Source organism: Onychostoma macrolepis, chromosome 16, assembly GCF_012432095.1.
Source record: "Onychostoma macrolepis isolate SWU-2019 chromosome 16, ASM1243209v1, whole genome shotgun sequence".
Lineage (NCBI taxonomy): Eukaryota > Metazoa > Chordata > Actinopteri > Cypriniformes > Cyprinidae > Onychostoma > Onychostoma macrolepis.
This window is the reverse complement of record NC_081170.1, coordinates 10760445-10787329: the sequence shown is the minus strand read 5'-3', so window position 1 is coordinate 10787329 and position 26885 is coordinate 10760445. Positions and strand designations below refer to the sequence as shown.

General features: G+C 35.4%; 1 protein-coding gene across 1 annotated transcript in view; it reads left to right on the top strand.

The window, feature by feature from the left end:
* The first annotated feature begins 1079 nt into the window (after positions 1-1079).
* The window catches only part of col6a4a (collagen, type VI, alpha 4a), a 33189-nt gene continuing 7383 nt past the window's right edge, over positions 1080-26885 (top strand). The window contains 29 exon segments of the mRNA XM_058745759.1: positions 1080-1127; positions 11693-11790; positions 12552-13142; positions 13509-14063; positions 14644-15261; positions 15666-16223; positions 16896-17450; positions 18449-19021; positions 19125-19700; positions 20217-20566; positions 20766-20844; positions 20987-21132; positions 21517-21609; positions 21700-21753; positions 22754-22825; positions 22910-22936; positions 23273-23317; positions 23643-23696; positions 23815-23877; positions 24231-24296; positions 25251-25304; positions 25400-25435; positions 25510-25572; positions 25852-25914; positions 26026-26088; positions 26178-26240; positions 26408-26458; positions 26595-26630; positions 26760-26822. Coding sequence (XP_058601742.1) covers positions 11715-11790; positions 12552-13142; positions 13509-14063; positions 14644-15261; positions 15666-16223; positions 16896-17450; positions 18449-19021; positions 19125-19700; positions 20217-20566; positions 20766-20844; positions 20987-21132; positions 21517-21609; positions 21700-21753; positions 22754-22825; positions 22910-22936; positions 23273-23317; positions 23643-23696; positions 23815-23877; positions 24231-24296; positions 25251-25304; positions 25400-25435; positions 25510-25572; positions 25852-25914; positions 26026-26088; positions 26178-26240; positions 26408-26458; positions 26595-26630; positions 26760-26822 — 5643 coding nt within the window. The 5' untranslated portion in view covers positions 1080-1127; positions 11693-11714.

Below are 26885 nucleotides of genomic sequence, written 5' to 3'. Positions count from 1 at the left end.
TAAAGCCAGAACAGCTTGAGGTGAAGGCCCATGTGTGGTTGTCTGGAATTGTTCCCAAGATATATGGCTAAAGTTGGGGAGTGTGAGAGGCAGACTGTGTTCTCATTTATCTAAAATGTGGTCCCTGGTGACAAGATCATCCATTTATTATCGTGTCAACAGATAGTATATTAATTCTGCACATCTCTTTTATAATGTGCTAAACAAGTAACATGCACTGGTCAAAAGCATTATACTGACAATGATCTTAAATATTCCTAACAGTCTTCTAAACTCTCTTGTTGTTTTTTCATTGCACAGAAATCTGTGCATTCATCTAAATGCAGCTGGAGCTGAGCAAACAGCACAATGTTGGATATACTGATACACTGTAAAAAGTGATAAGTTGACTTAACTTAAAAAAATTGAGGAAACTCGTTGCCTTAAAATGATGAAGTAAATAATAATAGTAAAAAAAAAGTTAAGTGAACTTGACAATTCACTTAAATTATTATTTTTTAATTATTATTTACTTAATAATTTTAACAAAACATTTTGTTATATATTTTATAACATAGTTGAGAATCATGCTTAAATAAAGTTTAGTGTAAAAAAAAATCCTGAAACCTAAAAATTGATTGGTGATTTAAAAAAAAAATTCATTGTTTTTGCCTTTTTGATGTCTATTCATGCCATTTTTAAGAAAATAGTCCTTAGTCCTAGTGTCCTCTACAGAGGACATAGAATAAAATATGAATCAAATAGGCCTATAATTTTTAAAAATGTTTCAAAAATGTTATTTTTCCATTTTGTTCTTATGCTCTAAACAATGTAATCACACGAAAAAATACTAAATTCACAAAGCTTTTTTGGGGGAGTTCTCAGGATATGCTATAGGCTATATGTTTTGTAAAATAAAATGTGAATATTAGTATATTAATATAAGTTTGTTGTAATGAGCTATATAAAAACGAATATTATTTCGATACAATTTTCCAAATGCATTGAAATATATTCATAAACTTGGTAGTTCATGAAAAAAATGAAGATACGGCGGGGGAGGGGGTTCAGTAAGGAGTGGTCACACGGTCTATGCACAGACGCGCTCGTGCAGTGAGATTGTTGTCTCCCGCTCCTACAGATATACAGTAAGTGCACACGCTTCATTCTTGCATGCAGAGGCATTGCTTCCGTTTTTGCTGAAAATTATTGTTGTGTGTGTTTTTATTATAATAAGATATGAGTGGCTGCGCAAGTGTTTGGAGAGGACTAAGCACTGCTAGAAATATGAGAGTTTAAAGTTGCCTAACTCTGCTTGCATTTGATTGAAAACCTTGTTTAAAAAAATGTGTTAAGGTTATACTTAATTATAATAATGATGGTGATGATAACGATATTTTTTAACAGTTAAACATGTCTCCTTTTACATAGCCTACCTGCAAATGCTTTTGCACGTTTTTAAATGAATTTTAAATTTAAATTTTACATTTAAGTTGAATTTTAAATGCAATTTTTATTTAACGTTTTTTTTTTTTTTTTTTTTTTGCACGTCATATATAAAAAGCAATTATTTCGTTATATTATGTAGCCTAGATTTGTTTTTTTAACTAGTGGCCGTTTTTTTTTTTGAGGTCTCTTAAAAGTGTGCAAACTATCTTGATATGCCGTGAAAAGTAGTAAGCTATAGATAAGGGGGGAAATAGTATTTACTAACAAACTAAATAAATAAATAAAGAAAACTGGTAAAAAATATACTGTAATATAATGAAATATTTACATTTCGTTTACACAGCAAGTTTTTATGGTCATCACCAAAGAAAGCGACTTAACCAGATAGTGTAGTTACGAGTGTCCACCAGTAGGTGCTAACTGGGCTAACCAGATTTAGTCGTCATTCATTGTTTTTTCTCATTAAAATGAACGCTTCCTGAAATAAGAAATGTAGCAAATGAATTGGGAATATTCTACAGAAACCTGCTGAAAAAGAAGGCACAAGTTGTTCAGTTTTGGTTATGCCTATTGTAAGTATTTGTTTAATGTGTTTAAAACGTCTTCATCTTTTTCTCCATGCCTGCGTGAATATGATAGATTTGTTGCTTGTTCTGGAGTGGTCTGAGATATGCCATTTCATTAGCAGGAATTTCCTTCAGTCCTGAAGGCTTGCATACAGCGTCGCCAATCAGATAGGGGCCTGGTCTGATTTGGAAATGAGGGGGAAATGCAGTGTTGTTGCAACAGTTCCTGAGGAGGCACACAACTTAAAGGGATAGTTCACCCAAAAATGAAAATTTGATGTTTATCTGCTTACCCCCAGGGCATCCAAGATGTAGGTGACTTTGTTTCTTCAGTAGAACACAAATGGAGATTTGTAACTCAAACTGTTGCAGTCTGTCAGTCCTATAATGCAAGTCAATGGGCACACAATCTTTGAGAGTAAAAACATGCACAGACAAATCCAAATTAAACCCTGCGGATCGTGACGATACATTGATGTCCTTAGATACGAAACAATTGGTTTGTGCGAAACTGAACAGTATTTTTATAATTTTTACCTCTAATACACCACTATGTCCAACTGCCCTGAGGCGTGCACGGCATCCGGTGCGTGACGTCTGTATGTGCTCTGGGGTAGTTTACGCAATTTGAAAAGTCAACACTCCCGGATACGCGCAACACTTCACGCGAGCAAATGTAATCTTTTAGGTTTAAGTCGGTTTGAACAATCAGGATAAGCGCAATTACCAAAAACTCAAGGTTTTAATTTGGATTTGTTTGTGCATGTTTTTTACTCTCAAAGATTGTGTGCTTATTGACTTGCATTATAGGACTGACAGACTGCAAAGGTTTGAGTTAAAATCTTCGTTTGTGTTCTACTGAAGAAACAAAGTCACCTACATCTTGGATGCCCTGGGGTAAGCAGATAAACATCAAATTTTCATTTTTGGGGTGAACTATTTCTTTAATTTAAAAAGGAAATGGGCTGCCTGAAACAGAAAGCTGTAATGGTATGTGGACTATGTGTAGGAGCCTCTTCTCATCTTACAGAAAGAGCACATGTTCTGAGTTAAGATAGCTGTTTTAACACAAAGGATAGTAAAGTGGGTATGCAAACATTTATGTTTTACTTTGGTCGTGCAATATAAAATTCATGTGTGGCCAAATTTACAATTTAAAATTAGCCAGGTCTTTTTGACATCTTTCATGGGGGATCCATGCACTTTTTTGATCTATTCACCAGTGTTTGATTCTACACTGCTTCAAGATAACTTCCAGGGCTGGGTTTGGGAGTTGACTAAAGCCAGAACAGCTTGAGGTGAAGGCCCATGTGTGGTTGTCTGGAATTGTTCCCAAGATATATGGCTAAAGTTGGGGAGTGTGAGAGGCAGACTGTGTTCTCATTTATCTAAAATGTGGTCCCTGGTGACAAGATCATCCATTTATTATCGTGTCAACAGATAGTATATTAATTCTGCACATCTCTTTTATAATGTGCTAAACAAGTAACATGCACTGGTCAAAAGCATTATACTGACAATGATCTTAAATATTCCTAACAGTCTTCTAAACTCTCTTGTTGTTTTTTCATTGCACAGAAATCTGTGCATTCATCTAAATGCAGCTGGAGCTGAGCAAACAGCACAATGTTGGATATACTGATACACTGTAAAAAGTGATAAGTTGACTTAACTTAAAAAAATTGAGGAAACTCGTTGCCTTAAAATGATGAAGTAAATAATAATAGTAAAAAAAAAGTTAAGTGAACTTGACAATTCACTTAAATTATTATTTTTAATTATTATTTACTTAATAATTTTAACAAAACATTTTGTTATATATTTTATAACATAGTTGAGAATCATGCTTAAATAAAGTTTAGTGTAAAAAATCCTGAAACCTAAAAATTGATTGGTGATTTAAAAAAATTCATTGTTTTTCTCATTAAAATGAACGCTTCCTGAAATAAGAAATGTAGCAAATGAATTGGGAATATTCTACAGAAACCTGCTGAAAAAGAAGGCACAAGTTGTTCAGTTTTGGTTATGCCTATTGTAAGTATTTGTTTAATGTGTTTAAAACGTCTTCATCTTTTTCTCCATGCCTGCGTGAATATGATAGATTTGTTGCTTGTTCTGGAGTGGTCTGAGATATGCCATTTCATTAGCAGGAATTTCCTTCAGTCCTGAAGGCTTGCATACAGCGTCGCCAATCAGATAGGGGCCTGGTCTGATTTGGAAATGAGGGGGAAATGCAGTGTTGTTGCAACAGTTCCTGAGGAGGCACACAACTTAAAGGGATAGTTCACCCAAAAATGAAAATTTGATGTTTATCTGCTTACCCCCAGGGCATCCAAGATGTAGGTGACTTTGTTTCTTCAGTAGAACACAAATGGAGATTTGTAACTCAAACTGTTGCAGTCTGTCAGTCCTATAATGCAAGTCAATGGGCACACAATCTTTGAGAGTAAAAAAAACATGCACAGACAAATCCAAATTAAACCCTGCGGATCGTGACGATACATTGATGTCCTTAGATACGAAACAATTGGTTTGTGCGAGAAACTGAACAGTATTTTTTATAATTTTTTACCTCTAATACACCACTATGTCCAACTGCCCTGAGAGCGTGCACGGCATCCGGTGCGTGACGTCTGTATGTGCTCTGGGGTAGTTTACGCAATTTGAAAAGTCAACACTCCCGGATACGCGCAACACTTCACGCGAGCAAATGTAATCTTTTAGGTTTAAGTCGGTTTGAACAATCAGGATAAGCGCAATTACCAAAAACTCAAGGTTTTAATTTGGATTTGTTTGTGCATGTTTTTTTTACTCTCAAAGATTGTGTGCTTATTGACTTGCATTATAGGACTGACAGACTGCAAAGGTTTGAGTTAAAAATCTTCGTTTGTGTTCTACTGAAGAAACAAAGTCACCTACATCTTGGATGCCCTGGGGGTAAGCAGATAAACATCAAATTTTCATTTTTGGGTGAACTATCCCTTTAAGCTCCTCACATATGAAATATATTCTTCATTTTTACAGCGATTAAATTGCACATAAAACAGTTGTGAAAGAACAGTTTTAGAATGTCTGGTAAACTAACAGAACGGAAATTTTATCTAGACAAAATTTGAATGGTTGGACAATGCCTTGAAGTCTGAAGGTCATGGAGGTCTTTTTTAATTAATTAACGTGTTCAGAAGGGTTTCTAAGGTGTTAGTTAGCTAATCTGGTATATGTAGGCCAACAAATGTGCTCTTGGGTTTAGGGATTTTAAACGGCAACGTAATTGCACATCTGGAGCTCCAGTTAGAGGTGATCAGATCCATATGTTCTATGCTGTCATCATGCTTGATCATACAAAAAGCATAGTACCATGATTGTTTACATCATATGTGACATATGCAGCTGTGTTATAGACACGGTCAGTATGCAAAATAAATGGGAGTAATTAGAAGAGAGCATCAAAGGCGTTTGTTTACCTCATCGGATGTGTTGTGCATTGCCACATGGTGTCTGGCAACTCTTGAACGTTTGCCATTGTGGAATACAATTCTAGTAAAGGTCTAGATTTCAAGGCAACTGGTTGTTTGATTGGAATCAGATCAAGTGCATAGGGTTGGGATTTTTCCCCCAATCATTTTCCTAGGTATATTCTCTGTAATGTCATCCTTACCATTATATTATATTACTATAACTGAATGGCATGATATTCCTGTCTCTCCCTTATCACTTGTGTATTGTTTATTTTCCACATTCCAGTGGTGGCATGGATGCCAAAGGTTTCTGATGCCTGATCTAGTGGCATTTTACCTATCTCCAAAATCAATTTCTGACTTAAAATCAGTAAATTATTAGAATTAAAAGATTGTGCTGTAATCAGTCGTTTACTGTTAAGAAACAAATAATCATGATTTAGCTGTGTCTAAAGGCTTTCATTTGCTCAGATGTTAGGGTCATCAGATGATTTACAGAGTACTTTATTCATGAAACAAGTATGAAATAAACGTGCATGCAAAGATTTGCCTCACTGACATGTCATGACCTCTGGTTTTGGTTTTCTCAATCAGTCAACTGTCTCTTCACAGTTTAATTACTTCCATGTGCACAATATTTGATCTATCTTTCCTCTTTCCCTTAAACATATGGGCCTCACAACAGTTTTACACTCAGTTGGTTCTGGTATAAGGGTTTAAAACTCTTTTGGGAAGTTTGGATATTATTTGTTTTTCTGTCCAAATCAATTTTATCAAAACTGTTGACATTTTTAATGGCATAGAACATGAGTGGGCCATTTTTTTTCATCCTGTACTGGGGTGTCATTTAATGTGGGAGAAGAATAAAATCCTGGTTACCACAGTTTGCAGTGAGTTTAAGCAGTTATACAACAAAATGATAATGGAATCCAAACAGATACAGATCTTATTTTGTTGATTTAATTAAAATAAAATGATGATAATTATAGTGATAATAATAAATTAGTTAAATAAACAAAATTCAGTCTGATAGTATTTTTATATATACTGCCATTCAAAAGTTTAGGGTCAACAATATTTTTTACTGAATGAAATATTAAATTGATCAAAATTTATCAAAAATTTTCTATTTATCAAAGAATCCCAAAAAAAGACAAATGCTTGATATCACAGAATTATTCAGCAGCAAAACTGTTTTCAACACTGATAATTATACATGTTTCTTGAGCAGTGGATCAGCATATTAGAATGATTTCTGAAAAATCTAAATCACAGTTTTTTTGCCTTTGTATTGAATTTTCTTTTTCTTTTATTAAAACCTTAATCTGTCGGAAATGTTCTAAATTTTTCTATTCTTTATACTGAAAGTGTTTCAAGAACAGCAGACCACATTAAAGCAACTGCACCGTCCAGCTCAACTGAGCAGCTCATAAATGAATTCAACTGGAGGCACGATGCTGGAGAATTACTGAAAGAAGTTGTTTGGAATGCACATTTGATAGGAAATAATAGCATTCTGAAACACAAGACATAAAAATCTTGTTAATGGCTGTATTTGTAAATCCTGGAACAGATTAGCATTCTAATGAAAAAGTTGTGTTAGAAAAATGTTGTAATATGCAAGTTCTGTTAGAGCCACTGATCTATATATAATGATATAATATAATATAATCTATATATATAATTCTCTATTATAGATCAGTGGTTAGAGTGCCTGAAACAGATATAGGCTCCATGTGTCTCTCATTTGTGATTCTATTATAGAAGACCATTTTATTAAGCATGAGAGCAAACGAGCAGAATGCAGATTAGATGTGATTTCCTTTGAGCCCTTATACTTTGGGATGACGGGCATATGTTTTATTTTCTATGCATAGGATATTTGTACCTCTCAAAAACATGAATGGAGAGAAGCAAGCGGATACAGATGTGTCCATTGCCTCATGGAAGGCAAAGTAGAATGTGACTGAATTTGATTCATGAAAAATAACAACAAAATATACTGACCTTTATCTCTCCCTATGCTGACCAGCCCAAGAATAGCAAAGTTTTTTTTCTTCAGAATAAGACAAAATCTTAGCAACTGAAAACATTACATGGGACTATGGGAAGTCTAACATTTATGTGGTTGTTGGGTCCTGTCTTTAAGAGGTTGTGTTCTTCATGCCAGGAACAGATTGGTATTCCTTTCTTCTTACCACATGAAAGAGTTGGGGTCTTGGTCTATGAGAGCTTGAAGGTTTAGACAGGCCCTCAGTTGACCTTAAATTTCACAGCTGGTTTGTGTGTGAAACATGCTCTCTGCTGTCATTCCAACTCAAACATTTCTTAAGAGGAAAAAATAAACACTTTTGTTTGCCTCACTGTAGTAGCTAATTTATTTGGTTATTATGTTTTTAGTTCATTTGGGTAGCAGACAAACAGACAGGCAGACTCATTTCACATTTACTAAATTGCTATATTTTTAGTATTTTGACATTTTTATCTGAACATCAACAATAATGCTATTGCATTGTTCCCTGTTTAAGGAATAATTGTATCTTTCTGATGTGTTTCTTTGACTTTTTATTTTTTAAATATATTTTTAATTCACTTTTTATAAAAAGCAGGGCCTGTATTCTTAAAGATTCTAAGAATCCTTTTAGAGAGCTCTTAATTTAGCTTAAAAATTTCTAACCAGGAGTCTTAGCTTAAAAGTGATTTAGGACCAATCTGAGAGCAGCTCTGAGGGAGGAAAAGACAAAAGGTGTGTTCGACTTGAAGCGGCGCTGCGCAGAATGATCAGTGTATGACATCAAAGCACCGTGAGAGCGATAAGAGAGCAGATGGCGCCGCTTCAAGTCTAACACACCTAATAACTAGGCTTGGTTGAGATGCGCCTCGCCTCGCCTCGCCTAGCTGTAGGCGGCTGCAGTGAGGGGAGCAGTGAAATAAGCGCAGTCAGGACGGACAGTTCTAATAAACATGATATAATTTCAGTTCTGTTGCTTTTATATGATTTAAATATGATGAACAAGACACTCAAAGGGCTTGCTCTTTAATTCCGTGTAGTTGCCATTCATTTTTACTTGAATACAAACATGTATTTTAGATTTTTATAGAAATATTACAACAATCACATATCTCACACATAGATCGCACTGTCATAGTGTTTGGGAATATTCATGCATGATTTAAATACATAATCACATGAAACCAGGTAAAAAAAATAAAACATTTCAGAAGAGAGCACAGCATCAAGGTTGTCTGAACCAATGAGCATTAAGCTGTGTCGTCAGTCAGTCGTTTCCCATCATGCTTTTGATCAGCACAGTAAGTGGAGAGCAACTGCGCGCGACTGCTCAATCTGGCACAACCGCCTTGCCGTCGCGAGAGTTTTGGCACACTTCTGCATGACATCAGAAGTCTGACATAGCCTAACTCTGACACTTTTCTAACCGGCATGCATCTCGCGGTGATCGGTTCTGCTCAGATTTTGCTGATCATTTATCCATTTATTCATTTTCTAGCCCTGAAAGTAAAAAGGGAAAATCAAGCATAATTCTTGTTTTTTCATTTTTTTGAAAAATTAAAAAACGAAAAAAGGAACCGTTTTCTTATTTTTCTGTTTTTAATATTAAATTGAAAAACGAATGATCGGAAGATACCCTGATTCAATACTTTTGCGTTCATTCGTTTTACCTTTTTTAACCATGACGAAAAATTTGAAATTAGAACCTTACACACAAAATGCTGCCCGAAAAAGTAAAATGTTGATTTTTTATTTATTTATTAGATTTTTGTTTATGACTTTTTGCACCTTAAGTAAACATTTGAAAAATGCACAAATTAATTTAGACAAAAATTTAACAAGTTTTCTTTGGCCAAATTAGAAGTAGTCTAATGCTTCTCCCGCACGTTCAGTTTAGAACTATATCTCTGTGCTAGATCATTGATGGGGAGCTGGGCTATTAGTAGGCTAAATATGACCAGTACAGGATATTATTATTATTTTTTTTATATATGAATAATAAAATCGCTATATAGGCGCATTTCAAGTGCCTATGAGGAGTGTGGGAGTATTATCGCGCTTACTGTATGATATGGAGGCGCCCATGCAATCTCTCGCAATTTATTTTTTTTTCCCTGCGGAAAGAACTTCAAATTGGCCTGCTCCTCATTTTTGGATGTGCTTTTTGTCTCATGCAGTCTCCGTGAATGGAGCGCGTCACAACAATGAACCGGCTCGCAGACACAAATCTACAGAAATCTTGAAATGTCTACTATTAAACAAACCAATTCAAATAAAAAACAAATCTTCTCTAATTATGTGGTCCATATGAAAGGTGCATTTCTCTATTAAAACCTAAGGGTAAAATAGGTAATTTTCACATATTTTGTTTATTTGACTGTAAAATTCTAACAGAATGTGCTATTTTCAAGTGCAAGGTGTCATTTTTTTCAGAAAACAAATGACTTTCAAAAAAGTACAGTTTTTGACCATTAATCTTGTGTGTTGAGTTTGTAAGCAGAATTTAAAAAAAAAAAAAAAAAACAGGAATAATTTTTCTGTTTTTTATTTAGGAAAAAAAAGAGAAAAATCATGATCGAAATAATCCAACACTTCTTACAAAATTCAACTATAATACATATATACAAGTATTTTTGGGACACTGGGTTGCACAGTTTTCATTCAGGAGGCTTTTTTGGTCATACACGCACACATTTACACATGCATACACCCATACATTTACATGCACGGACTCATTATAGCGATGCACACACCACATATGAAAAAGTCTCATCAAAAATCATCCTAATCGACTCTTGTGCTGTTTACTCCTTCACCATGTTTTTGTTCATTTTGTTTATTATTTTATGCAATCCAAAACTCCGCTCTCCCTATCTCTCCATTCAAATTCTGCCTTCCCGCTCTCCCGGAAATCTGCAGTCATTTGTTGACGGAGCGCAAAAAATGACCGTAATAAGCCATATATTGCCGAAAAGCGCATATTGTCTCGAGAATTATTTCGATAGTGCAAACGGTAGAAGAGTTATGGTAACATGAATACAGCTTGGTCTGATGTGTCGGCGCCGACACAGCCAGGGGCCCGTCCATTAGCCTACTGTGGAGATGGCTGTCAGCGTCGGCTTTTGGCAACTTCATCTTTGCAGCCGACACTGACTGAGAAAGCACTAGTTTAGTAATAAATAATTACTACTTAATTATTTTATAATTAAAATAATTAATTATTATTTAATTAATAATAATTATTAATTAAATAATTAATAATTTTAATTATTAATTAAAATATTTAGTATATTTGAGTGAGTGACCTCAGAAAAAGACCATTAAATAGGCTATTATTTTCTTAAAAACCGTAGCAGCACAAACGAAAATTTTTACGGCACAAACAAACAAGACCTTTTTTTTTTCGTGAATTTGGAGCATGTGGGGGGCTGAGTGACGTCAGCGCCTATATTTCAATGGCTAATATTTTAAAAATCGAAGCAACACAAACGAAAATATTACCGGCACAAACGAATGAAGCCGTTTTGGGTGAATTTGGAGCATGTGGGGGCTGGGGACGTAATCGCCATTTACAAAGTAAATGTCTAATATATTAAAAACCGAAGCAGCACAAACGAAACTTTTACCGGCACAAACGAAGCACAAACAAATGAGACTATTTTGGCGACGTTTTGCGTTGGGTGGGGGCCAACTTCAAGGAGGTGTTTTACTTCACACTCTCTCTCTCTCTCACACACACACACACACATTATATATATGTATATATATATATATATATATATATATATATATATATATATATATATATATATAGCGTCTTATTAACTCACTGTCATGCATTGTGTGCAACACATTTCTTCTCCCTCTTCACGTTTCGTCCATTTTCTCCACTGCTAAAAAACTCTTAAGCCTCTTAAAAGTACTCCTTCATACTCCTAACAATTTTGGATCCTAAGACGTCTTTTAAGGGTTAAGATGTTTTCTGATGAATTACTTTTTTCTTTACTAGCATCTTTTCGTTCATTTTAAGAGGAAACTTAGAATTCTTAGAATTTGTAACTAGGAGCAACTCTTAGCACTAAGATTTTTCATAAATACGGGCCCAGACGTCCAGTGGTGTAAGGAGCATCTTGCTCAAGTTAGGGGTCAAGTTAGTATCAGGTGATACTAAATTTATTGGAAGTATCATGCTAAAATGATTTCTTTCTTTTTTTTTTCTTTCTGTTAAGGTCTTCGGGACGTACTCAGACAATGGGGAAGATGTGGATATTTCTTTCTGGTTTAATCATTATATCATGTTTCCTTGTAAGCACTGCACAGCAAACAGGTAAACACCTTTCAGACTACTTGCCATGTCTAATTTACTGACAATGAACAATTTCCTAAATAATATATGGACTTTTATTTTAACATGGCCCACAGCCCACAGAAAATTAATGCTATTGATACTATTGATGATGAATGTTATATGTGTTTTTTTTAATTGTATTTATCATTTGTATTGGGATTTTTGATTCTATATATACTACCGTTCAAAAGTTTGGTCAGTAAGATTTTTATTTTGAATAAAAAGAAAACATTTAGCCTATTCAGCAAGGAAAATGCACTTAGTTGATCACAAGTGACAGTACAGACTGTAACAAGTAAATTCTATTTTTTTTTTACTTTCTATTCATCAAAAAATATGAAAAAAATGTATCATGTTTCCCACAAAAATATTAAGCAGCACAACTCTTTCAAAATGTGTCTTGAGCATCAAATCAGCATCTTTGAGAATGATTTCTGAAGGATCACGTGACACCAAAGACTGGAGTAATTGCTGTTGAAAATTCAGCTTTGCCATCACAGGAATAAATTACATTAAAAAATATCTATTAAAATAGAAAGTAGTTATTTTAAAACTGATTTAGTGTATTTTTGATCAAATAAATGCAGCCTTGATGACATAACTGACTTGACATAACAGGACTTAACATTAAAAAATCCTGCCAACCCCCAAATTCTGAACAGTAGTGTATATTTGTGTGATTTATGACACTTAAATATGTCTTAATTTTCATGTGTTGCCTATTATACTCTCATTGATAGGATGCCTGGATGAAAATCCACAATATGACATTGTATTCCTTGTGGATAGTTCTAGCAGCATCAGTACTCGAGACTTCCAGGAGGTTAAGACGTTCATGCACACTTTCGTGGATGGTTTGGAAATTGACACTAAAAAGGTACAAGTTGGCCTTGCTCGGTTCAGCACCGATCCCCAAAAAGAGTTTCTGATAGGGGAATATGCAAACAAAGCGGAGCTGTTTAAGAAAATAGATAACCTTCCATACCGAACAGGAGGCACGTTCATTGGAAAAGCCATGAATTTCCTTAAGGACAGCTATTTCACGAGAGCGGGTGGAAGCCGTATCAATATAAAAGTGCCTCAGATTGTTGTGGTGATCACAGATGGAGACTCAGCCGATGATATAAAAAGACCTGCTGAAGATCTGCGACAGAAGGGTATTATCATCTTTGCCATTGCTGTCGATCAAAAAAATATGACTAACTTAAAGGCCATCGCCAACAAACCACCTGAGCGTTTTGTGGTTAATATTGAGAATTACCAAGCACTGCAAGGACTGACGACCACCATGAAGGAGGCAGTGTGTATCTTGATGAGGGATCAGGGGAAAGGTAAATTTAAGTTTTAAAAACTATGATCAGAATTCAACAAGCCTGTATACTACCTGATTTCTGAATTTGTCTCTGGCAATCCAATCACAAGTGGCCAAGCAAGATAACGGTTTACACCTGGTACAGTGTTAATACTATTTATATACAGTTATATTTAAATTAGCTATTAATTTTTCTTTGAAGGTTTAATTTTATGTTTTGTTCAAATTTTAATATTTTTATGTGTGAATGGCTTCTTATTTACTAAATGACCATAACTGCTGGATATGTTATAAGCAATAACTGTGTAATATGTTGAATATTCATGTATCTATATGTGCAAATATATAAAATAGATGTCAATTATTCATTTTGTGTCTGTTTTAGCCATTGCTCCAAAGTTTGCTGATGTATTTGTCCTGGTGGATAGTTTGGCCCAGAAAGAAACACAGCAGATAAGGGAACTTCTCAACGAACTGGCTACGCAGCTCAGTGTGGGCGATGGATCTTATAAGATAGCACTGGCTCAATTTGGAGAGAATGTCGTCAAGGAGTTCCTGTTTAATGACTACAAAGTAACTGAAAAAGCCAAAGGATACATAAATCGGTTCAAGCCCAGGCCCAATGGAGAGCGAAAATTAGGACTGGCCATAGATTACGTTCGTACTCACTTTCTTAACACGGCGTCTGGCAGCAGAATTGCTAAAGGTTACAAACAGTATCTGCTGGTGCTGAGAACAGGGAACTCTTACGACTCCACTCTGAGGGCCATACGAACAATGAGGAATGAGGATGTGACCATTTTTGATATCAGATTGGAAGCAAATTTACGCTACCTTTCACCTACGCTACGCACTTTCCAGGTTGACCAGAATATTATTGATGTTGCAGCAGATATCACAAAACGAATTCAGCAAACAGAAGTTTTCAATGTTACAGGAGGTTAGTTTGCCTTTATTTTAACTGCGAACAAATACATTGTTATTATATTCCTACATCATTATACATCCTACGTCATTGTTATTAACAGACATAACAGCACATTACAAATGATATGTTCTTTAAGGCATTAAGTAAGTTTGACACACAAGACATAAATAATATTTTTGATTAAAATGAGATGATGACTGCAGTCATATGCGTTACATAGAAGCTGTTTTATTCTATATATAAGTTTTGCAATTCAACCAAACAGTAAACATAATTTATCTCAAAGGCTGATTTTTTTTTCAGAGAAACATTAACATGTTGCATGTCAGTCAATCTGTTGTAACATCTCATAAACACCTTTTCTACTCCAGAGCTTAAGGGGGCAACAGAGAGCTTCGTATTGTTGTCTTGTTTAGCAAAATGAATAAGTAAACCAGTAAAACAAACTGAAAACCATGCAGTTTAACACTGTAATATACAACTATAACGTTAATAATATGTGTAATTTTGTGATATTTGCTACTGTTCAATTTTACCACAGTATTTACGACTTGTTAACCTATATTAATGTATTTTTATTGTCTTTAAACAGATTGCACATCAGCCCAAGTGGCAGATATTGTGTTTATTGTGGACGAATCGGGTAGTATCACAAGTAGCAACTTTCAACTAGTGAAACGTTTCATCCACCGCACAATTAGTGGCCTTGAGGTGGACTCTGAAAATGTGAGGGTGGGACTGATTCTTTACAATGACAGACCCAGTGCTGAATTCTACTTGGACAGTTTCGTTAATAAAAGTGATATTCTGAACTATATTAAAATCATACCATACAGAGGCGGAGGAACCGCAACTGGTGCGGCCTTGAAGTTTGCCAAGGACAATCTCTTTACTAGGAGGAGGGGCAGCAGGAAAGCTCTCGGTGTTAAGCAGATTGCAGTCGTCATCACTGATGGCGAGTCACAAGATGATGTCACCGCCCCAGCTGCTGAGTTGAGGCGCTCAGGAGTCACTTTATATGCCCTCGGGGTGAAGGATGCTAGTGTGGAGGAGCTCAAAAAAATAGGATCTTACCCTGATCGGCAGTTTGTGTTCAATGTGGATAGTTTCCAGATGCTTACTTCGCTGGAGAAAAGCCTCAGAAAGAGCATTTGCAAGGATGTGATCAATAGAGATTTTGACAAGGACAATAGATTCATCCTAAAACAAGGTAAAAGCAACAAACAATGTAGGAAACGAGTCAAAAAACATCATTAACTTCCTACATTGTCGAGGGATTACATGCTATTTCAAGTAATTGATTGATACATTTGATAAATTAGTTATAAGGAGTAGTTAGATTCAGCATGATTTTTTTTTTTGCCTCAACTTTTGTTGAAATTCTCAGCCATTTTATGTAATGGTTAAGGAGAAATGATTACATGATAATATTTTTCATAATAATTTTATTAATTTGTATTTCTTTTCCATAGTTTTTATACTTTATTTAACATCATTATGCACTTAATTTAAAGAGCTTGTGCTGAATATGTTATGCTTTAATTTAGTATATTACTTTTGCTTTTGGTTTCTGCTTATAGTTTCTTGTACTTGTAATTCAATCCTCACTTTTAGGATGTGTAAACACAGAGGAAGCCGATATTTATTTCTTGTTGGACCACTCTGGCAGCACTCGTGCCGACTTTGAAGACGTGAAGAAATTTATCCTAGGCTTCCTGCAACTATTCAACATCGGACCCAATCAAGTTCGTGTGGGAGTTGTGAAAGTCAACCGTGATCCGACTCTACAGTTCAGCCTGACGGAGCACAAAAACAGAATCTCCTTAGAAGCGGCTGTGAAGAACATCATTCAGCCCTATGGAGGCATAGAGACAGGCAAAGCACTAACTTATGTGGCCGATCTCTTTAGTCAGGCTAAAGCATCCCGTCCGGCTAAGGTGCAGGAGATTCTCATTGTCATTACTGATAAGAAATCCCAAGATGAGGTGAGTAAACCAGCGGCAGAGCTGAGGATTCAAGGTGTTTCAGTCTATGCCATTGGATTAAGGGATGCCAACCCTGCTGAGCTCTTGATAATGACGGATGATGCAACTAAGCAGTTCTATGTGAGGAACTATGATGCTCTGAATACCCTCAAGAACGAAATTATCACAGATATTTGTTCACAAGAGGGTAAGACTAATACATATACTGAAAAAAATCAATTTTTTTGTCTGGTTTGAAACAACATACATTTAAACAAACTTGAAAACATTAAAATGCTTATTAAAGATACACTACCATTCAAAAGTTTGAGGAAAGTATGTTTTTTTTGCTTTTTTGAAAGAAATTAATGCTTTTATTCAACATGGACACAGTAAACTGATGTCACAGTAACATTTATAATATTACAAAAGATAATTCATTTTCAAATACAAACTGTTCTTTTGAACTATCTATACATCAAAGAATCTGGGAAAAAGCTACTATATTTTCTACTAAACTGCAACACAGTTTTTCCCAAGATTAATAATGATAAACTTTTTTGAGCACCAAATCAGCATATAAGAGTTATTTCTGAAGTAACTTGTGAAACTGAAGATTCAATTAATGGCTTCTGAAAATTCAGCTTTGCCATAACAGGAATACATTTTTGAAATCCATTCAAATATGGTAGTTAACAGTAATTTAAAATTATAATAATATTTTACAGGATTACTGTTTTTACTTTGTAAGCATTCAAAAACATTAAAAAATTCTTAAAATTCCACAAACTTTTGGATGGTAGTGTAGCGTAAAGATTTTAATTCTAATTTTAAATTTGTTAGATATATTTACTAGATTTTTTTCTTCTACTTTCTTTAGCCTGCAAGAACAAAGTGGCAGATATCATGTTTTTGATTGACGGCTCTTCTAGCATTTATAGCCTTGACTTTACATCAATGAAGATGTTTATTACCAAAGTCGTAAATGGTACCGTTATTGGAGAAGACAATGTTCATATTGGGGTGGTTCAGTTCAGCGATAATCCACGGGAGCAGTTTCCACTGAATAGGTTCTACAACCAAGATGAAGTAGCGAAAGCTATCAACAGCATTATACAGCTAACAGGAAACACATACACAGGAAAAGCGCTCTCATTTATTTCAAAGTATTTTGACAAATCCAACGGCGGTCGGCCTGATGTTCCACAGTTCCTTGTAGTTATCACAGATGGGGAAGCTCATGATGCTGTCGCTGCACCTGCAAAGGCCATTAGAGACAAGGGTGTGACCATCTTCTCAATAGGTGTGGGCACTGTAAACACCACACAGCTCTGGGAGATCAGTGGAACTCGAGATAAAGTGTACGTGGAGAAGGATTTTGATGCACTTAAGTCCATTGACAAAAACCTCCAATTCAAGCTCTGCAGCAAAACAGGTGAAACAAAAACATTCCTAAAATGTTCATTTATGCCATGTTTACAGCACATCCCTGTTGAAAAGATCAGCTTTGTGTTTTGGATGTTGTGTATTTATTTAGGGTTTGGAAAAATTTTGAATTTCTTTCTTTCATTTCATGAGTTGAATTGTGAATTCTGCAGGAAGTTGAATTGGAATTTAAATTGGATTGACAGAAAGTTCAATGTACTCATTTATAGTCCCAAAATATTCAACAGGCTGCAAAATGCCACCCTTGGTAAATTTTAATACATTTTTTTCAAAAGTAAAGACGTTACATTAAGAGCAAATTTCAGCAGGTTAGTTTTGCACACAATTTTAATTAATAAAGAGTTAATAAAGTTAATAAAGGCCTTGAAGCAAAGCGACACGTTTGTGTTAGAAAAACATCCATATTTAAAACTTTATAAATCGTTATCCATAGCTTCTGCTAACTGTCGTATGCGCATATAAAAGAGAGTGGCGTTTACAGCAAAAGAAAACCAGTCTCTTCTTGGATTATATCGAAATCCTCTGACGTTTTCCTTTACAAATCCTCGTTTTGTACTTCCAATTCATGACCAGTGTTTTCTTTTGCTCTCCTCTCTGAACTTCTGCGTTCATCACTTCTCACCGGAGCTTAGGCTATGCCTACATCCTACACCATCCATTGTAACGCCACTCTCTCGTGTACACGTGTAACACAGTTAGCGGTTAGGGTGAGTAAATCATGGGGCCATTTTAATTTTTGTGTGAACTAACTTATTTGAGTAGCAGTTCTGCTTCTTGTTAGTAACCCGGTTAAAATTATTCAAATGCAGATATGTTGGTTGACTACAAAGTTTTGCTGTGAAAAACATAGATATGACCAATATCAAGCAAGCACTAGAATAAACCATCTTAGACCAGTCTGGCAATTTATGCTTGTTTAAGCTAGTCTTGGAGTACATGGTTTTTTTAATGGAATATTAATAAACGTTTTTCTCATATTACTTGTAGATTGTCCGAGCAAGCAGTTGGCTGATGTGATCTTCCTGGTGCAGTGCACCAGACGGATTCGTATTCAAGACTTTGAAAACATTAGAAACTTTTTACTCTCCGTGGTGAACAGCACTCAGATTGGGGACAATCTAATTCGCATTGGCGTTATTGTTTACTCAGGCACTCCAACTCAATTCTCTTTAAACCAGTACAACAATAAACGTCAGGTAATTGAGGCCATAGAAACCTTGAAGTCCCCAACTGGAAACGACAACACAGCTAAGGCTCTCGGATACGCGCTCAATTACTTCAAAGAAGAGAATGGTGGACGCCAGAAACGGGGCATCCCTCAAATGCTGTTCGTAATTACGGATGGTGATGCTAGAGATCCAGACAATTTACGTGCACGGGCTGCTGAGTTTGCGAAAAAACATATAAATGTGTATGGAATTGGAGTGGCTAGAGCTAAAGAGAGCGAGCTAGAAATCATTACCCAGAACAAAAACAAAGTCTTCCATGTTGATAATTACGAGGGCCTTAAAGGACTGCAGAAGAACGTCTCCAGTGAGCTTTGCAATGCAACCAAACCAGGTAAAAGCTTTTGCTTCAGACTTTAAGAATTAAAAGTCAAATTAGATGTCAGATTTCTCAACATGACCAGAACTGGATTGTCTCTGATTATTCTGTCTTGCAGAATGCCAGATAGAGGTAGCCGACCTGGTGTTTCTGATTGATGGATCTGAAAGCATCAAGGAGGAGCCATGGAGAACTATGATTGCTTTCTTGCTAAATGTTATGAACCAGCTGCGTATTTCTCCAGAACTTTTAAGAATTGGTATAGCCCAGTTCAGCAGCTCATATCGGAAGGAGTTCTACTTAAATGAGCATGAAGATGTGGAGGGGGTGAAATCAGCAATTCAACAAATCGAGCAAATTAAAGAAGGGACAAAAATTGGAAACGCTCTGCTTAACGTTGTGGAATTCTTCGAGCAGAGCAAAGGGAGTCGCAGAGAGAGCGGCATACCGCAAAATCTTGTACTTATTACTGATGGCATTTCATCAGACAGTGTGGACAAAGCAGCTGAATATCTCCGACGCCTTCAAATTAACATCTTTGTTATTGGAATTGGGGATGATGTCTCAATGTCGCAGCTCAGTTATATTGCCGGGTCACCTGATAGGATATTCAGAGTGCAGAACTTCAACTACCTTAATCTGACAACAGCAACATTTGTTGATGCCCTCTGTGTTCCTCAAAACATAGAATCAAGTGAGTAGAAATACCATATATGTGTGATATTAAATTGTAGAACTGAAAATAAATTAGAATATACCTAGAGTATAAGAGTAACACCAAATTAGGAATCCACAGTTTCTTTGTACTGTATTTGTACTGTTATTGGCCTGTATTTTTTTTTTGCTTATCATTTTTGTTTGATATTGGATATTAATTTTTCAGAATTAATTGTTAATTTCCCATATTTTGTCATTTAAATTATCTTTCATATTAACTGTCATCTAACTCTCACTTAAAATGAATCTTTATTAACACTAATGGTTTAACTATTAATTTACTGTTAAATGAAATCTTTAGCAAATCTCTAAATGCAGATTTTTCATATTGCACATTATAATGTTCTTTGCAGCATTTAAAATCATTTTACTTTTAATTCAATTAGGCAAAATAGGATAGAATTTGAATATCAGCTATTTATTACCTTTAGCGTGATTAGAACATTGACAGCATTCAATTTATCACATAAAAATTCTGTCTCTCTTTATTTAGGTTGTACTATAGACATTGGCATCGGATTTGATAACTCGCGCACCAGTTCAAGTTCTCGGTCAATATTTATAGACCAGAAAAAGCTGCAGTCCTACCTGCCCGAGATCATCCGGTACATTTCAGTTGTGCACAACCTGTGCTGTATCCGCAGCCCAACCCTCAATACCAATGTAGGCTTCCGATTGGTCGATGCTAATGGCAAGAGGCTGGATGATTTTTCCTTCGAAGAGTACGATGAAGGTGTGGTAAAAAAAGTGATGGCACTTCAGTCTTCACAATCTCTGAAATTCAACACCCAGCTTCTACGCTCGTTTGAGGAGAAGTTCAGAGCTTCAAATTCTTATGTAAAGGTGAGAATTACCAAACCAGCTCTTCTGAAAAATACATCGGAGATAGACAGACAGACAGACTGATTGATTGATTGATTGATTGATTAATTGAACCAGCACTGACCACCATAAACCAGCATGAACCAATAAGGATATTGATGTTGTTCTAAGCTGGTCTTTTCATCAGGGAAGAACGTTTTTCTTTGATTTCTCTTTCTAGGTGCTGATCATCTTTACAGACGGGTTGGATGAGCCTGTTGAGGACCTTCAGCTTGCCGTCAACAGCCTCAGGACCAGTGGTACAGCGATTAAACAGCAATGAGTTTCTTTAAAACACTGCACTCCATGCTGCAGTTACAGTTACAGATGTGCCTGCTTCAAATCAACGGAGGCTGAATATGCTCATTATGTTTACTAAGACTCCCTTTGTGACATTCACAGGTGTAAAAGCATTGATGACTGTGGCGCTAGAAGGATTTAAAAACTCTGCTGACCTGCAGAGTCTGGAATTCGGTCGAGGGATGCACTACAATCAGCTTCTCTCTATCGGCATGCAGAATGTGGCCAGTGTCATGCAGAAGCAGATTGTAAGTCAATTTAAAAATCCAAATCATAGACCAAAGGATGAGAATTTGAGAGAATCGGATCATGGCCATGAGGAATAGCTCTGTATTTCACAATTTTAGTGCTATGAGAAATTTTGGGCCTTATTTGTCACATGCAAGTGCATTGTTATTTGAAGTACATTAGCTGCCTTAGCAATCACAACAGTGTTTTGACTGATGTGTAAACAAATGGCTTCCTGTGGGTGGGAGTGTGGCTCTCTAAGAGGAAGGGAAACAGCTGTGAGTTTTTAAAGAGTGCTGAAGAAAGATGTCAGGATGTCAAGTGTTGGTATCAACAGTCGCTTTATAACATAAAACGCCTTCCTCCAAGTGTTTCTCACTCGTGCACTTTCTTCCAATCCGCAGGATACAGTTGCCTCAAGGGAATGCTGTAATGTTATGTGTAAATGCACTGGTCATGAGGGAGCACGTGGAAATTATGGTCGTCCAGGGGTGAAGGTGATTAGATTTAGGACTGAGGATTTACTGAACAATATTTGAGATAAGTGGAGATAAGTGTTTTTAATTTTTCACTCTACTGCTGATCAGGGGTCACCTGGACTGAGCGGACTTTCTGGTTTCCCTGGAGAAGAAGGATTACCTGTAGGTTCTTCAATTTACATTCAACTTTTATGTGATAAGCAAGTTACTTTACAATGCCCTTGGACCTCATTGTGTTTGTGCTATTTGTATCCTTACTGTTTTTTAATTGCTAACACAGTTTGTCGAAATACTAATGTTACAACAACTGTTACCCTGGCCCGACATGAAAATAGTCCTGAACTGGACTGCAAGTTTTTGGTTGCTGAATCCATTGTAAAAAATATGTATACATTTTTTTGCAGTTTATTTGTGCTTTTACAATTCACATCGTTCATCTTTACAGAAGAAAATAATGTTAAAAAATGAAGAAAATAAAATTAAAAATAGAAAATTCATTACAACTTGCTATAGTGATTAAATCTAGAATTAAAAAAAACTTTTTCTTGGCCAATGATATGACTGTAGTCATCATCTCATGTGGAGTTACTATTTTAACACACAATCATTAAAAGTTTGGAGGTCAGTAAGAATTTTTTTTTTTTAAGCAATTAATATTCATCAAGGATCATCAAGGATGCATTAAATTAATCAATAGTGACAGCAGAGATTGGACATTGTTCAAAATATCTATACATTTCTAAATCATGGTTTCCACAAAATATTAAGCAGCACAGTATTTTGACTGAGTGATTGTAATTTGAATGTAATTGATGTGATTGATTAAATTCAGCTTTGCCGTCACAGGAATAAATTATATTTTAAAATATATTAAAATAAAAACGGCCATTTAAACTGTAACAGTATTTCACAATATTACCGTTTTGTTTACTATATATTTTTTTATCAAATAAATGTAGCCTTGGCAGGCATAAAAGACTTACTTAAAAATCATTAAAAACCTTAAAACCTCTAACTTTTGAATTGCACTGCATCTGTGAGAAGTACTATTCATTTTTGTGTAAAATTCAAATTTTTTTTGTGTAAAATTCAATATCTGAATATATACTGAACATACTAAAGTAGTGATGTGACTTTCATGTACAATACATGTGTGTTTCAGGGTGATAGAGGGCTTCCCGGGTTGAATGGAACTCGAGGACATCAGGGATGCATTGGAAGAAGAGGCATAAAGGTAACAGGCAGTGCTATGTGTTTTCTTAATTTTAAATGTGACTTTTCAACATTTAATTTTTGCTGTTTGTTTATTTTTCTTCAGGGTGGCAGAGGCTACAGAGGTGACAATGTGAGTACAAACATAACAATATGGACACTGGCATCTGAAGTTCACCTGAACATTTAAGCTCTGTAGAGAGAGCCAAATAGATAGCTTTATACATCATACAAGTTTCTACATAATTATTGCCAGACAGCAGTTACTAACCAGCATCTGTGTTTGGATTACTGTCTTTGAATGCCATTTGGAAAGGTTTGTTTTAACCTGTGGTTTCTGTTGTTTTTATGAGGTTGCATATTCCTGTCTCCTTTCTTATTTGCTTTCATTTGGCTTGTTAATGAAAGTAATGTAACCGCTGATTGCTTATTAATGTCATGAGTCTCTTTTAATCTTCTTTTTTAATAGGGAGATGATGGAGAAGATGGTTTAGATGGGGTAAATGGTGAACAGGTAAGAAAATGATGGTGTACTTCTGACATCCAGTGAGTAATCAAGGGGTGATACATAGATATGATGCAAACTAAAATAAACAAAGGTTATCTTAAATATATACAGTAATATCTATATAACATCTTAAATGCTTTCTAAGGCAGTCTCACTATTATATTAACTTTATTTACATAAGACGTATTATATATTAACCACTTAGCAAACATCTAACAATTGCACATTTTGTCAAGAAACTGAAATATTTAGTTTCCCCTGAATTTTTACAATATGAAAGTCTTGCATTTCTGTTGTTAAAAGAAATTCCACATCTGTTTGTTCCTCTCAGGGTGTAACAGGAGCAGCAGGAAGCCCAGGAGAGCGAGGAGATCCAGGCAGCCCAGTAAAATCCATCACATATATTTTTCTTTGTGCTTATCAGCAATGACACAGTCTCTCTTTAGTGCTTTAATTTAATTGATATATTCATATGTATGATCTTCATTGTACTCAAACTGCAGGGTCCAAGAGGTATCAGAGGAGACCTCGGAAACCCAGGACAGCGAGGCCTAAGAGGAGATCCGGTTAGTAGACTTCAGCTGCACATAGTTATCCTTTAATGTAACAAAACACAGTTCAATCATTGGAATGATTATTTTTAATTTCCATTGATTTCAAAAGATTGTTCAAATCAGTTTGCATACAGTAATTCAGTTCATTTGTCAAGCTCACTCTGTTCCAAAGGAATGGTTTGTGGTTAACATTGTTTCTTGTTGCCAAATTTGGCAAAGAATGTCTCTAGCATCTTGAAGCAAAATAGTGAATTATGGGGAATAATAGCAGGTGCAAGGACAGCGACTGATAAACGTCATGCAGCAGATGTTCCAGTAGTGTTTGGCTGAATTTGTACCCTGTTAATGCATTTCATTATAATCAGGGAAGTCCAGGATTAGACAACAACTCCCGCGGTCCTAAAGGTGACATCGGTGGCCCAGGCATTCAGGTATGGGGAGATTATTTAATTTTACTAACAACTGACCCTTGACAGTGCCATTTTACATTTACATGTCTAAGTGTATTAATATAAATTTTAGGGCTGCAAATAAAATTGATAAACTGATATGTTGTTTGTAATTTTTTTGATTGACATTTGAATAAAATGTCATTTTATTTTCTGTATTCTGTATTTTTTGGAAAACATGTTATTTTGCATCCTGACTGATCCAAAAACTGTTCATATTTACAGTAATGCTGTAAAAACATAAAAACAGATATAAAAACTGTAACCCAAGAAACAGATGTCAGTGACAAAAGACCAGTAATGATTGATAATGAAATTTGTTGTCGACTATGTATTTATTATACATTTTATTATTAGTATTTATTTTTATTGTTGCTTAGTCCTTGTGTGTGTGTGTATATATATATATATATATATATATATATATATATATCTATACAACCAATTCGGAAATGTTGGGACGTTTTTAAATTTGAATAAAATGAAAACTAATAGAATAAGAGCCAATATTTTATTCATAATGGAACATAGATACAGACCTGATGTCAATTACCTTAATTAGTTGCTAGATGTTTTCCAGCTGAATATTTTCAAAATTTCTTGCTTTTTCATCCCTTTGTTGCCCCCGTGCCAACTTTTTTGATACCTGTAGCAGGCATCAAATTTGAAATGAGCTCATTTAGTGGATAAAAGTGCAAAATTTCTCCATTTAAACATTTGTTATGTTCTCTATGTTCTATTGTGAATAAAATATTGGCTCATATGATTTGGAAATCTTTTAGTTTTCATTTTATTCAAATTTTAAAAACGCCCCAACATTTCCGGGTTGTGTGTGTGTGTGTGTATGTATATATATATATATATATATATATATATGAATGATTTAACAACAAATATCAATCTCTTATTTTCTTACCATTCTCTCTGTGTGAACAGGGTGAACCAGGACAAGATGGTTTTCCTGGCCTAATTGGTGATAATGGCAGACCAGTAAATTAATCTTAATCTTTGATATGTAAATATAGTACAGAAGTATTAACTTATAAGCCTGTTTTCTCTTTTAATATCTCAATCTTTATTTTTAGGGTCCTGATGGCAGAAGAGGCTCAGCGGGTCTGCTGGTAAAGTACCGTCGAAATAATATTTAAGCTACTTTTAAAATTATACCAAATGACTTTTTTGCTGGTCAATTCAGGGTCCCAGAGGGCCTCCAGGAGCACCAGGACTACAAGGACTCCCTGGAGCCACAGGTCCACTGGTAATGTACAAATTGTTCCTATTTCTTTATTTCTAAATCTATCAATAAATACAAGGTGGACCCTATAATGATAATCCAAAAAATATGCAGAGTTGTAGCTGATTTGTTTGCCAGTTTGTTAACAGTAAGAAAAGATGCAATTGAAGATGACATTTGTTTTGGAGTACTATTAATTATGTGAAATGTATGTAACCCCCATTCAAAATGCATTTGACACTCAAATTGGATTTATGTAAATATTTTGAGTTTGCGCTTGTCTTTCTTTCTGTCTCTGTTCAGGGTGCTCGTGGTCCACCTGGTCCAGTTGGGCAGAAAGGTCATATTGGTCTACCTGGACCTCAGGTACATGTTGAAAAACAATGAATTGACTATTTTATTTGGTTATTGTTGCCATTAATATCCAGTAAACCACATCTGGCCATCAATGAGATTGTGTTGATTTCTTTTACACAGGGATCTCCTGGCTCTCCAGGAAGGCCAGGATCTAAAGGAAGCTCTGGGTCCAGGGGACAGAAGGTCAGTGACTTGTTTTAAAATCATCCTCTTTATTTATAAATTTAAGCTTTTTTAGTACTAAACCTGCTCATCTTGCTTTCGCCTTAAAGGGCCAGCCAGGTGATCCTGGAGAGAAGGGAGCTTCCGGACCTCCAGGCCCAAGAGGACTGCCGGTTACTTTTTCTTTCTTTTTTATACGCTACCAAAACATCATCATTTAGCAAATTCAGAAATGCTGTTTTGTTCTTAAATGTAACAATCCAACAATTTGTCTGATTGTCTTTAATTAACATTAGACACAGATGCAACCACTGATTGCAGCGTTTATTTCTAATTATAGGGAAAAGATGGTGCAGATGGCTTTGGATTCCCAGGACCCGATGGACAGAAGGTTTATAGAGAATTATGTTGCAATAATTTGTTCTCAAATATCAAATTTGTGCAAGGCCACAATATACAGTATGGTATTATATCACTAAAAACAACGTAAAGTCTTTTAATATATATGTATAAATTATTTTTCTAAGGGAGATTCTGGTTTCCCTGGTTATCCTGGACTTCAGGTGAGTTTTCATTCATCCAAAACTTGGAAGTACATTAATTATAATGTGATTGGTTCTAAAATAATCACTTGATAGTATAACCAATAATGAGTGAACAATGTTTAGTCACTCTCTTTTTTTGACATTCAGGGTGATCAGGGTTTTAAAGGAAGAAGTGGAGGTGTTGGTCCTAAAGGCAACAGAGGAAGAGGGGTAATAACATTTAAAAGTTTTATTTTTTTACTCATTCTATGAAACTTAAGGAGACTTAATTGG